The following is a 14,154-nucleotide window of genomic DNA, read 5'->3' on the forward strand; positions in this document are numbered from 1 at the left end:
CCTTCCTCCCTTCCCTTCCTCTGCCTCCTCTCCCGAGTTTGTTACCCCTCAGCTTATACAATTTAAATTTTAAAGCTCACTGGGTGTTATATTTGTGCTTGAATCCCAATTGCCTTTGTTTATTCCATGCTCTGAAATCCAGGAAACATCTCCTCAGCTGGTGAAAGCTGAGAGTATCCCTCRTGYTCTGAAGATGATGGGTGACTTCCTRAASAGCAGCTCATCCTKCTGGGCTGCTTTGGACCAGGAAAACTGATTTTCTAACTGATACTCCCCAGGTTTTAAGGCTGTTACTATGGTTTTCTTGTTTTCTGTTTGTTTTTACCAACTCCAGTTCAGAGAATTTCTTGATCCAAAGAAATTGTATAAAATCCTCCAATTTCTGGAAGGAAATTCCCCATCAGCAGCTTTAATRCACGAAGATCTGACCAAGGCACACAACCTCACATTTAAAAAACCTGAAACACCCCAAAATGAGCTGTTTACCTGTCACTTCCAGTTTGTCACCRGTGACTTCAGCTTTCAGATAAATCCTCCCCCTTTTCTCCGTGTGGTCCATGCCACAGAGGCTMGGGACGTTGATCACACACTGCTTGTGAACGTTCATGTCACAGGCTGTGGGCATAAAAATGGTTCAGACACCTGTGAGAAGCTAAAAATCATGATTGCAAAAAGAGGTGAAAGTGAAAATTAAGATAAAATTAAAATTAAGATGAAATGTTTCATTATTGGTAGGATTTTCAGATTTGCAAGCTGGTTTCTATCTTGAAATAAATTCTGTAAAGAGCTAATATGACAGAAAATAAATAAAATGAAATAAAATAAAATAAAATAAAATAAAATAAAATAAAATAAAATAAAATAAAATAAAATAAAATAAAATAAACTGTCTACTTCAGAAACTGAAACATATAATTAATGAAGTGCAAGGGGGAAAAAAGTGTGAAAATGGAAAAAAGGCTTGCTGGGAATATGACTAAGAACACAGAGCATTCACGTCAGCRATGGAGGGAGGCAGGTTTAAATTGATTATTTGGTTTTCCTAGTGGGAGACCTGGGAGACAAATTAAACACAAGGAAAATGCTAGACCTTAGCTACAAAGTGAACTGCAATTCCATTCTTTAGGAGTCTGTTCACCCAGACAGCCCAAAAAGAGCCTTTCTCAAAATTGCCACAGCAAAGGCCCTTGAGCCCCTCCACGCTGAACACACCGTGCTCTCAGCAGAAGAGACGATTTTCATCAGCAGATTATTACAGAGCTGAAATATCCTCTTGAAATCGAGCGGGGCTATAAATAGCTGACATTTGGAATGGTATTTTCCGCAGAAACGAAGCAAGAGCYGCTACCCAGGGCTTCCAGTGCAAGGTGGGAGTGGAGGAAAGTGTCACTTACTGTCACATTTCATCCCCTGGTGCAGCAGCCCGTAGAGCAGCGAGCCGCAATGGTCACAGAATGTGGGGCTGCCGTAGGTGTGGATCTTGAACTTGTGCTTGCTCCTGGGGTCCTGTAGGGAGAGGCAGACAGGGATTCTCAGACCACCAAAAATCCCATCGACACACCTTGAATTTATTGCTTCAACCACCAGAAGTTTCCCAGCTCTGCAAATTACGCTGCAAAAAAGCGCATTTCACAACCTCGCAGTGGTACCTGCATTGGTACCTTGATGCCTTAGGAGTAAAAACTTTACATTATCAAATTGAMACTATTTCAATAATTCTGCCTGAGATACGAGATGCAAACTGCATCTGTAATTATTTTGTAAACCCACAAACAGCCAGAACATCTGTTCCATTATTTAATTAAGATCCAGCAGCGGGCCCTGTGGCTCAGGGTCATGGGAACAGAAGGGTTCTTCATTGGGCCTGGGACAGGGTGCCTCCCAAACAATTTAAACCACAGTTGGGAAGCTGATTCTTCCCTGAATTGTTTTGTTTAGATGACAGAATRAGATTGTTGAATTATAAATATCTCCACTTCAGCACTGCCCTGGTGAGCACTTCTCACCACAGCTCCTAAGAATGARACAGAATTTTAAAGTTGTGTTTAACATCTGATACAAGTGGTATTTGTGAGGTATAGAGGGGAAGGAACCACAGGAAATTATTMTATTGATGTCTATTAAATACATTGATCCTGTATATTATACTGGAATTATATAACGCTACCCAATAATTTCATTCCAAACAATGGGATGGAAATGGACAATGGAATTTCATTCCCAACAATGGAAATTATTATAGTGGATATCTACTAAATACACTGAACTTGTATATTATACTGAAATTATGTAACACTGCCCAATAATTTCATTCCAAACAATAATTAAATTAAGCGGAGGGGTGTGGGGCTGAAAAGTGTTGTGACGGGTAAGGAAAACTATTCCACAGTCACTGAAAACCAACACAAGTGAAGGCTCACATCTGACCACAAAACCCTACAAAATCCCAGGAAAAGCATTCTYAGAAAGCCAGCSAYATRAAYMAAATAAATAAATAAATAMATAAATTTKGATYAAACTTTGGCGTTGGCCCTGCAGGACTCTATGTATATAATTTGAATTATCATTTGCTTTCTGTACTGAATCTGAGTTTTCTGTCCTTGCGTGAAAATTCCTGCTGTGGGGAGTTTCAAAGGAATGATTTTAATGAATTAATGTTTGCAAGGAACAGCAAGTGTGTTCTGACTATTATTAGTTATTATTCTGTATGCACACACAAAGTCATGCATAAAGAGGAGAGAACAATGGAAAATAACATCAAAACTACTCCTGAACTGGAAACTTTGCAGGAAATTTCTCTTTGAAGATCACTTTACCAGAATGTCCTAAAAACCATTTAAAACTACCACATAAGAGACAACACCCTTCATCAGTATTTTATCCTATTTTCGGTTTCAATCCTATGCTTTTTGGGTTTTTTCCCTTGGTAAATTGAGAATATTATTTAGGAAGCAAGTCCAAGAACATCTAGASAAAGCCAACCCACCCATCACAGGCGACAAAACTTTCCCATCTTATTCCCACATGAACGTGAATTTCTCATGCACTTAGAGCTACCCTTGAATCCATAGCTTGCACTTTGATTATCAGCAATCATATTAATAATAATTACCACATTGCTTCTGTAATTACTTATATTAACAGCAATTATTTGATCAGTTGCTAATGCAGGTTCACACTTCCCTGTGGTAAATATGCATTAATGAATTTATGTGCATCAGAGAGGAAATCACGTTGTCTTTAGCATTTTTTTTTTCTTTTTTTTTTTGCTAAAGGCAAAGCTCCTGTAAATTTTCTTCAGATATCCCCTTTTCATCAATGTAAACTTTCAATAATTCCCAAAGCAGAGCTGGCAGCCCCGCTCTGTAGTAAACACAGGGAGCCCAGCCAGGATCTGCCAGATGAACTGCCAAAGGATGGCTGCTATTTGCAAGAGAATTGAACTTTGCATTCAACTTGGCGTAGATGAATCGTGAAATCTGAAAGGAAAACCTGCTTCCCTTTCCAAAATCCATCAGAGTCACGAGGGGGGAAAGTGGCACAGGGAAGGCAGTGGGGAAGCACTCGTTCAGCGGTGATAAAGGATTAAAATTTGTATTATTTTCATTGTGCTCGATTAAAATTTGTGTTATTTTAATATTAAAAAGTGAATTCTCTGCTGTGTTAACACAGCATTCCATTTTTGTAAGTACAACTTAATGCAAAACAGAGTAATTAAGTAAGATAAAAACTTCTGGGCACTCAATATCCCAGACCTTTAGCTATTTTTCTTTGAAAATACCTTGAATTGGCAAATATTTAGCTCTGCAGTTTGACTGCTTTCTACCAGACAGGGGTTTCAGCATCCCTATAAAGATGAACAGCACCCAGGCATCCWCACCCTACAGAGCTCTGAAAAATCAGAATATTATTCATTAATCTCCAAGATGAGACAGGATTATAGAGAGCAGCCATAGAGCACCAGGAGAGGGTTGTACACGCTGACACCAGGTGGAACTACTAAAAAAACCCCAAAATGGAGCAGAAACATTAAAAAATCMACAATGARTTTGCAGAAKTGAYGGATCCAGGCAGCTCTGGATGCTCTCAGAGGGCTCAGGMAGGATTCCTGCCGCACTCCAGCAGATGGAAGCAGCAGAACACGGAGGCATCTCCCCAAATTCTGCAGATTTTTCCCCTCTCTCCAGTGCCACTGAACCCCATCCTGCCCCCCTGGCACCATCCCTGCCTCTGTTGGGCACAAATGAACCCATTTCTGTGGGGAAAAAAAGTGGTCTCACAAGCTTTGATTCTGAAACTCAGCTAATTATTGTGTRKGACTGAGTCTTAGGAAAAGAAAGGGAGTGTTAACAGCTTATATGGAAGAAGAATGCTGCAAGAAGAATGCTGCTGTTTATAATTGTTAGTTACTTGTRCTATTAATTTTATATTTTAATTTCTTTTTCTCAAAAGTAGTTAAGGATGTGGTATTTTTTKTTCTATGCAGGTTGTTAATWCYSTTTTTTACCACCCCATAAATCTGTGATCTGTCAGTGCCAGAGCCTGTGCTGCTGATTAAGGTGAAAAGGACCATTTTCAGTCATTAATGCCAACCTATGAAGGTTTAACGAGGCRTTAGGCAGAAAATGAGATGAACTTTTTTTAAACTCCCTATGGATGGTGAAAGGATTTTATTTTCCCTACCTGAGCTGCTATTTTTGTGATCATTAAGAAGCAGAAAAAGCAAAAGTGCAAGTGTAAAAGCATTTTTGGAGAAATGGAGGATTATATTTTCCATTAGAAAAAACCCTTAAAGGAGTTCTGCAGAYGAGCTGTGAGGTCCTAAGGCTGTATCAGGGCCTACTACAACAAAGAACAATTTTGTGTAAAGAAATGCAAATGTACCCAATTTTCCATTCTTTACTTCCGTAACAGAACCACAAGATTATTCTTCATCCCCTGTCAAACTTTCATAAATATGTAGTTACTCATTTAAAAGGTGTACAGGAAAAGAAAAAGCTTAAATTTTTCCGATTTTACTGAATTTCAGATTTACTTCACTTAGACAAAATATAAAAATAATTGCTGACTGTCAACCACACAAGCTGTGGTAGTATTTGTGTTTCTGATGAAAACAGGGGTGATAATAAATTCCACACATGCAAAACAACTTCAAAATTGTCACAAAAGTCATGAGATCACTGCTCCTCCTCACCAGTGGAGCAGCCCAGGATGGAAGGTGTTCTCCTCACTTTAAACATTCCCTGCTGGGACAGAACAACTCAATCCTGTATTTTATTTTGTCCCCACTCCAACTGAATTTAAAGATCTGCTGCAGAGATCAATGGAACCACTGCAATTGGTACTGCACACATTTCCCTCCAAACAGCCTGAACTTCCCCCAGCGAGTACCAAGTTAATAAAACATATTTGAGAATTTATCTGAGCGTGGTTTTCTCTCTTTGCAGAGCCAAATCCCACATCCAGCCCACRCTGTCCTCAGGCAAATTTCCCTTTCAGTTCTGAAGGTCTTCAGCCTCCAGCTTTCCCAAACACCTTCCAAAAAATGATAAAACCCAGATACCAGGGTTGTTTGAGACACTCCCTTCTGTTTGCCATTCGCTTTTTGCAGAAAATGTTGATGTTTTTTGAGAAAAACAAAAAGATTTTTTTGGAGAAAACAAAAATGTCAGTTTGTGGTTTACTCTGCATCTTAATTTAAGGAAAACAGCTTCAGCTTTGGAGCTGTGAAAGCCAAGGAGCCAGATGCTGCTAAAGAAATAATTTCCAGGGTTTAAAATATGACTTTTGTGCTCAGAACTCAGGAGTAAAGAACAGGAGAAATTCATTGTTTAACTGGTCACCAGCTTTGTTCTCTCCTGGCTGAGTGAGACTGGGAGCAAAGAGAAGCTGAGGCTCTTGGGATTGATTAAAATCATCCAATTTTTAATATAAAAATGTATGAATGCTTAAAGCTCGTTTGAGATTTCCTCCTCTCAGAGCTGCAGCTCTGAGGTTTTATTGCTTTTAGGAAAGTGCAGTAAAAGATCAGACTCCTCCAAATCAAAAATATCCCAGGAGGGCTGAGGTTGGCTGGGATGGCTGAGACCCCGAATCCAAAGCGGGGAAAATGAGATGGGTTTGGGAAAAATGAGCTGGGTTTGGGGAAAATGAGCTGGGTTTGGGGAAAATGAGATGTGTTTGGGGAAAATGAGATGCATTTGGTTCATGGGGCTCTCCTCCCCAGGTGTAGGACAGTTCAGAGCTCCAAATCCATGCTAAACACCCCAAAAAATCTTCCTCAAGTTGATATAGCAGTGGAGGAGGGCAGGAGAATGAATTTCCTGGCAATGACACCCAAACTCTTTCCAGGAATCTCCCTCCAGGCAGAACAGGGATTTTGGAGTGACTCAAAGGAAGAACTTAGAGAAAGAATTCATTCATTTATTCATTCATTCAATCCACTGACATCTGCAGGAAGGGAAACCTGAATGTCCTGGTGGGTGTTCAGAGMAGAAATGGAGTTTTGTTCAACTCTGCAGCGACAGTGGAAGGTGCTGGTGGGGTAGGGAAATAAAAACTGAGCAAAAATAGCAAAAAAMCCCAGATATCTACATGCACATATAACATTTTTAYATGTATATTTATATATATAAAATATATTTATAWATATATTTCTATTATTTATTTATTTATATCTATTTTACAGATAAAACCAGAGCTGCACCAGCACATTTAAAAGGAGCTGCAGCACAGTAAATTCAAAAGACAGCTTTTGCCTCCCCAGGCTCAAGGGTTGGGATGACACTCAGAAATGAAGACTGGTTCTCAAGTGTTGTCAAAGAAAAGTCTTTTATGGTAATAAATAACACCCCAGCCAAAAAAGCAATTAATTTTTTTTAAATTTTAGTCTTTTCCCATTGCCRTTACTAAGACTACTTTTATTCTTTACTACTCTAAAGAGAATTAAGAAAGCACACAGACAGAAAAAAACCCTAGTCTTTAAAGAAAATTGAAATTTTTCAATTTTTCAACTGTTTCTTCTCTGTAATTGTGTAGAAGAGGCCAACGTGAACAGAGTTCAAAATGATTCGAAGGCAGATTTTTCAGTCCCCTCCTGGAATTCACARTAAATTATTATTTTTAATTAAAAGAAACAGGTGGTGATTGAATCAACTGATTTCGATTGCTGCCTTTTGTTCACATTTTCCCTGTGCAGAATGGAGCTGATTGAGTTGGCAAAGGGAGGAAGGAGATCTGCACCACYGTACTCCAGGGATTTGGAATTTCCTAATTACTACAAAGACTCATAATCCGGAAGGGACTCACCATTTGCCAGCTATTTTTCCTTCATTCTTTTTTAATGAAGAAACTGTGGTGTAATTACAGAAAGTGCACCTACAAAAGATGCTGTTAGAAAATGATTCATGATGAGAAGAGACAGAAATTTTGTTTCAGGCCCAACTCATCATTGTGTGTAAATTGTTTCAATCAAGATGGAACCCAGGGATCTGGAATCCAAAGGAGCACCAGAGAGCCAGAGACACAGCTGTGGATGTCTTGCTTAAAACCTCCTAATTTATTGGCTTTATAATTCTGTAATTTGTTYATTAATTTGTCCAACAGATGCACTTTTCAACACAGAGCACCCTTTGCACCTTGAATTCATATTACAAAATACAGCTTAAACTGATCAGAGGCAAGAAGTGATTTGGATAAATTCCTGCTCTACAGAGTATTGCTATTTCTCCATAGGTGCAATATGGTGAATTGTTCAAAATTCCTAATTAAATTGGAGTTTCAATGTTTTCCAATGGAGCTGGAATGTGGTTGGGTGCAGTGCATCATTAACATGATAAAGAAATTAATTGTGTGACATCAGGCTGTATGACAATTATTTGATATTAGTAAATTCGTGTTCAAGAATTTATCATCTGTTCTAAAATATTTCAACATTTGTGTACAAGACCTTCCCATCAGTTCTTTAATATTTCATTGCCGGCCAACTTGCTCATGACAGAGATGATACAACATTTTATTTTCCCCCCAATATCCTCAGTTGGGGTTCATATTATCCATCTTCCATTCCCTTAAACAGAAAATGAAAGGAGGTGGAGGCTCAAAGCCCTCACCAGAAATGGCCCCGTGAAAGCAGCGACTGTGGGGGCAGAGGAATCAGGACAAACAATTAAACGTGTGCTGGAGCTGGAATGCTGCTCCTGCAGGGAATTGTGTGAACATTGATCCAGAATCCATGGGTGTAGGCTCCAGACCCCCTTTTGGAAGCAATTCCAGCCCTAAATGAAGTTCACTGCTTGCAAAGTGAAACCTTCAGGAAGGATCTTTGTGACCCCAAACTGCCTGACTGCACCAAGGATGCCAACAGCAYAAACTCCAGCTGTGATTTGTAAATCATGACCTACCCTCAGCTGCTTCTGTCCAAGGTTTGAATGAAGGTTTTTTCACCCATTAAGTGATAGATTCAAGCCCAGAATCCCGAGGTGATTTGCCACAAAGCCCAGAACAGAGTCAGGGTGGATTCGGAGCTCGACGAGCTGCCGCTTTGCTCGGAGCTCATTCCGTACATGGGGCCCTGAGCAATGACTGGTTTGCATTTCCCACTCCTCCTCCTCCTCCCCCTCCAAAACAGCGAAAAACCCACCAATTTCTAAGATTTCCAAAGGCACACCTTCCTCGTTCTCACCACAGCCTTTCCCACCTATTCACACAGCTCRCCCTCTGCTCCCACCTCCCACAGCAGCAGCTCTGCATGAATTTCCAAAGGAAGACRTGGATCTGTCTGGAGCAGGAAAAATCCATTTTTACACCAACATATGGTCCAAAAGCCGGAGCTCACCCCGCTGACTGCTGCACAGATTTGTTTGTGGCAGCTGAGTGCTGCAGGAGGGTGTTCCCTGCACGGTGAGAAGGGAATCCAAGGAGAAGCTGCTCTGTCCCAGGGAATCACCCAGAATTGAGGAACACTCCCCAGAGCTCTGTGTCTCTCCTTTATCTTTATTTCATGTTAAATGGCAGGTGCATGGTTTTGTTCTGGACACACTTCACTGGAATCCTGCATTGATGTTTCAGCAGGTGTCACATCCCTGTTGATCACATACGAGCTGATAAATAAAACTTAAAATTTTCCTGCCCTTTACAAAATGATCCATCTGTTTGCACTAGTACAATGGCAAAAAAAGTGCTGAACTGAGCAAAAAAAACCCCAGAAACGGAGATTTTTGAAAAGTCTCAAAAGGTTTTGGTTCAGAATCAGTCAGAATTTCACAACTCAACAGTTCCCTCACAGAACAACCTGTGGGGTGTCCTGCTGCTTCCCATTTGACAAATTTTATTAGAGACAGACACGAATTTGAAACACCCGAGCAAATTGCCTTCAAAGTTACTCACTGAATAATTCATTTTCTGCCTGATATTTTATACATTGGTTAAGCACCAAAATAAAGGCAGGAGGGAGGGTAAAACATGCATAATTTAAACCYACTGTCTCCGCTCCATTCTTCATGTCAGCCCTGTGTTTTCAGAAGTAGGAACATTACCACCTATAACCCAGGCAGACATTCCCCAAAACGGGCAGAATTTTGTCCTCCAGAGGCAAAAATACAAATCTCATCTATGATTGAAGGGTTTGATTCTAATTTGTTTATCCCCAAATCTACAACTCTGTGAGAGAAACGCCGCTGTGGATAAATCAGCCACGATCACAGCACGGGAGATGCTCAGAGTCCTTGGATGGTCTTTTCCATTGTATAACAACCCAAACACTCTTTATTTCTGCATGGAACAGATGTTTTTCCGTCTGTCTAAATAACCCTTCTTCAGAAAAGGAACTCAGGCACGCTGAATTTTGCAGGCCGAGGAATGCAGGCATCTCGGTCGGTATTTATGGAACATTTGGGGTATTTTCTATAGGGGAAATCAGTATTTCTCTTTGTAAAAAGTCACTAATCCCACTCCTCTGAATAAAATATAAACAGGCAGCTAAGAGTGAATGTGCAAGATGCTCTGACATCCTTTAGTGCTCAGATCCTGACCTTACCATGGCAGAGATCCCAGCCAAGCTGTCTGGTCCATAACATTTTTCCATGCCAACRGAGCAGTTGCTATTTATTAGCTGATTAAAAATTCAGAAAACAATATTGAAACTTGAAAAAAAAAGTGAATGCTGCACAATAAATCCACTGAAAGAAGCACAAGCTCCTGATTTTGCCAACATTTGACAGCTCTGTGTTTTAAASCCAAAACTTGATGCCATTATAGGGAGAAAAGCATTTCCCTGTGACCACAGTTGAGGGCACACTCAGATTAAAAACAAGAACTGACACAAATCGGTCCCTTGAGAAGAATTTGACCCTTTTGAGGTTTTCTAATCAAAAATGTGAACACAGTAAGGGCTGCTGTAATCACATCACAGAGGGAGCCCTGGAAGAAGGATTTCCCCACGGCTGCATTGGTCCCAAGGCTGAACGAGCCTGAACTGCTCCACAGCACCAGGAAAAGTCCTCACAGCATTTAGCAAGGAATTATAATAAAATCTTTAAATATTTAATGGCTGGCAATTAACTCTGCCCTGTTCAAAGGGGAAAAAAAAAGAAAAAGGGAATAGAGAAAGCCTTCACCAAACCATTTAGCAACAGGGCAAATTCCTCGCTGGGTGTGCCCATCCCAAAACCAATCCATACACAGATTATTTTTAGTAATAAACATTTTCCCTTCCCCTTCTTTAAGGAGGGTTTTTCTCAAGGCTGTTGATGGCAAAGAGTTTCCCAGATTACACTGAAGGCTCTGGCTTTGGAAGAAATCCTGCACAGAAGCGCTCTGCTGGCACGGCGCTCCCAGACAAGGCAAAGCCAGCTCCCATTCCCACTTTTGATTTCTCAGAAATCTCTTTCTGGTAAGAACATCCCTCAGTGGAGCCTCTGATGATGAAGATCTCATTGCTGCAGGAAACTGCAGCACCTACACTAGGGCACCATGAACCTCAATAAATTCTTCATTCTCCTGTAATTTGGAACATAAACTACAAAACCACGGCCAAACTTTCCAGGAATCCTGGTCTGTGACACCGACTGTAACAATTCTTGGTTTTACARGGCAAGTAAAGCTCTTAGCACATTCCTCTTTCCTCCTCCTCCTCCTCGGGCTGAAAGATCCCAGCCAAGCGCAAATTTATGGTGTCCTAAATGCTGCTGCTGCTGTCATCCATCATTGCTCCAGTTCATCCTCTCGAGTGCCACCAGTTGTGTTTTATACAGAAAATGTATGTCCATGAGCAACAGACAAAAAAAAAAGTGAAAAATACATAAAAAGCTTTAATTTAATGCAGAAATATTTAATAAATATTTAATAAACTTAAATTTAAAGAGCCAGATATCAATATTTAATAAATGAAACGTTCATTCTCTTTACAAAAGGGGAAAAGTTGTGCCATTTTTGCTCCATCGTGGTCTCACAAAATTCAGTCACCACAAACGTGCTGGGAGTGCCTGCAATGGCAGCTGTAATTACAACAGTAATTAATTTGCCAACACTGAACTGGGCACTCGTCTGCCCATTGCACTGTTTATCACTGAGATTCAGCCTTCAGCTGGGAGCTCTGCAGCCTGGTGTCAGCACAGAGGAAATAAAAAAAAAAAAGGGGGAAAAATCTGATGTTCTATTCATAAAAGGCATCACAGAGCAATGTTTATCAGGATTACAACAGGCACCGGGGAAAATCGTTCACGGATGGCAGCGGAGGGAGGGCATCGTTCCTCAGCTGAGAAAAATGGAATTTTTTTTTCAAAGAAGAAGAAACGAAACTGCTCTTCCTCTGTAATACCAATCTAGAGATTAACAGAGGCTTTTTCCTGTGCTGCTGGCTAAGCCTTTGTAAGGCAGCATCAAAAACAATTATTGAAATTAATCCCAGGTACAAATGGAATTGCGTAATAKTAATCCTGCTGAAAGAAAAAGCTGATGGAATAAACGTGTAGGAGCAAAGAAAAGGGAAAAAAGGCAGAGTTTGAACCCAGTTTTAATGACACTGATCAATAGAAGGGTCTGTGGGACCACTCAGGTGTCCATCTTTCCTTCTCCAGTGGCCACCTCAGCAACAATTTGGGCATCCAAAACCTATCAAGAAGCAGCTGGAGGTGTTTGTTTAGTTGGAGAGTAAACTTAATATAAAAACCTGGGAGAAAAATGCTTCCATGATTGACTCTCTATGTGCAGAGCACGGAAAAACCTAAATGCAGAGCAAATATTAATGAATTAGCAGCCAGAAATGACGTCTTCAAGAGTCCTTCAGACAACTCACTTCATCACAGGAAATGTCTCCTCACCATTAAGTGAAACAAACCCGAGGAAATAATAATCTGTGCCCTCCAGATGAACTTTCACATTTCAGAGAAAACAAATGGTTTCAGATAATACTTGTACAATGTGCATAATCTAAGTTATTAGATGGCAACATAATGCAATTAGCATGACAAAGCTTAATATGATCATAAATCCTTCTGTTGCAGCTTATATTGAGAATTTAATACTGAGAGGGAAAAAATCATCCATTGCTACTCACTAGGGCTTTGTTTTTTTACAAAAAATTAATTAATTGATGGATTTTGAGTTTGCATTAAATGATTCAGTCAACCTTAAAAACCTTAAAACTAAAAAAMCGTAGTATTTTACTGGGTTTTATTCCCTGTGCTGTGCAGGGGTCACAGGCTTTGCACAACAGAGCTACAGGCAGGGTGCAAAATGTGCTGTGATCCAGGAGTGGCATTAAATGTTCCCTGGGAAGAGAAGAATGGGGTAAATCCATGAACTTCAGGGAGTGGAGAGCACAAAACCCACAAAGGTTCAGGGCTGAGCTCGTGTCATTGCCACATCTCCATCTCCGCCAAACTCATGGAGGGCTTGTGCAAACAGAAAACAGCACCTGGTACAATTTTTTTTTTTTTTTTCCCTTTTCTTTATTCAGCTAAAATGAACATCTTAACCTCGACCCCACCTTCTGGACATTCTTGTTCAGCCAAGATCACACCTGAGTGCTGAAGCTGTTCAGGTTTTTGTTAGAGCTCTCCACGCTGCCCTTTGATGGGATTTATGGCCAGCTCTGATCCCTTGAGGCAGGGCAGGGACAATGACAAAGCACTTCCAGCTCCAGCAGGCTCAGCTTTAGAGGTGTTTTTTGGAATCTGACACATTTCTGAAGCCAAAGCTGGTGCTGGCTTTGCCCTTCGGATTAATTCCAGACAAATAACGAGGGRTGGAAATTAGAGAAGGGCAACCCCAGCCTGGAGATGGATCAGTCACTGCAGGCAGTAGCTCTGCCCCATAAATGAGGGATGTTCTTCTGCCTGAAGGGCTGCAAATGCTCAGAATGAGCTGTTCCACCATTCCCAGCTGATGGTGAAGGGGAAAGGCCACGCTCWGGAGATCCTCTGGCCCCAAGAAGGGATCTGAGGATTTGTAACTCCCTTTTATCGTGAGAAAATGGATTTATCTGGGACCAGAACCACCACCAGAAACTCCCAGGGAATATTTCAGCATTTCTGTCACCCAGAGCAGCCTCAATGCCCTGCTCTGTGAGCCTTTGGGGTGAGGGGAAGGAGTGGGATCCACCTTGATGTGGATTTATCCTGACACGCAATCAAAGCAAAATCAAACTCAAATTCCCATTCTAAACAGGCTTTTTTTTGCACCTCTGCCGGTTCTTATTGCTGAGCCTTTTGAATCCTTCCCCCAGCCAAGAGCCAGCATTGCCCTGACTCAACATTAAACACCCTGTGACAAAAAGGTGACAAAAGTCCACAGCACAAGAAATCCCACAGCTGATCATGACTGAATCTGGCACAGAAATCTATCAAAATGCATTGTTCAAGAAAAAAAATGAACTGAAAATCAGAAATAAGACCAGCTGAAGCTGAAGCAAAAAGGTAGCTTCCTTATACATATCAGTTAGAAAAGTCAAATTAAATTTGCAGTAAAATATAACACATGGTTACAACATAAAAAAAAAAGTCATGATAGAGCAAAATATTTGGAAAATCCATATTATCTTCACTAAACTAAACCATGGTTTAAAAGAGATTAAAACAAATGTARCCACTGTTCCTTTTAGGCCCAAATTCACCCAATTTGCTGTAAATTCATTCTCTGCCTTCTCCCCCTGYC

The 14,154-nt window shown here is 40.6% G+C and overlaps 1 protein-coding gene across 1 annotated transcript in view; it reads right to left on the reverse strand.

Moving 5' to 3' along the window:
* PRKCA (protein kinase C alpha) overlaps positions 1-14,154 on the reverse strand; it is a 123,073-nt gene that overhangs the window by 43,318 nt on the left and 65,601 nt on the right. The window contains exons 4-5 of the mRNA XM_057368882.1: positions 1,395-1,506; positions 487-615 (exon numbers count right to left, since the gene is read on the reverse strand). Coding sequence (XP_057224865.1) covers positions 487-615; positions 1,395-1,506 — 241 coding nt within the window. The remainder of the gene's footprint in view (positions 1-486; positions 616-1,394; positions 1,507-14,154) is intronic.

This window comes from Malurus melanocephalus, unplaced genomic scaffold (genome assembly GCF_030028575.1).
Source record: "Malurus melanocephalus ecotype Western Australia unplaced genomic scaffold, MMel_1.1 scaffold_98, whole genome shotgun sequence".
In the NCBI taxonomy this organism is placed as follows: domain Eukaryota; kingdom Metazoa; phylum Chordata; class Aves; order Passeriformes; family Maluridae; genus Malurus; species Malurus melanocephalus.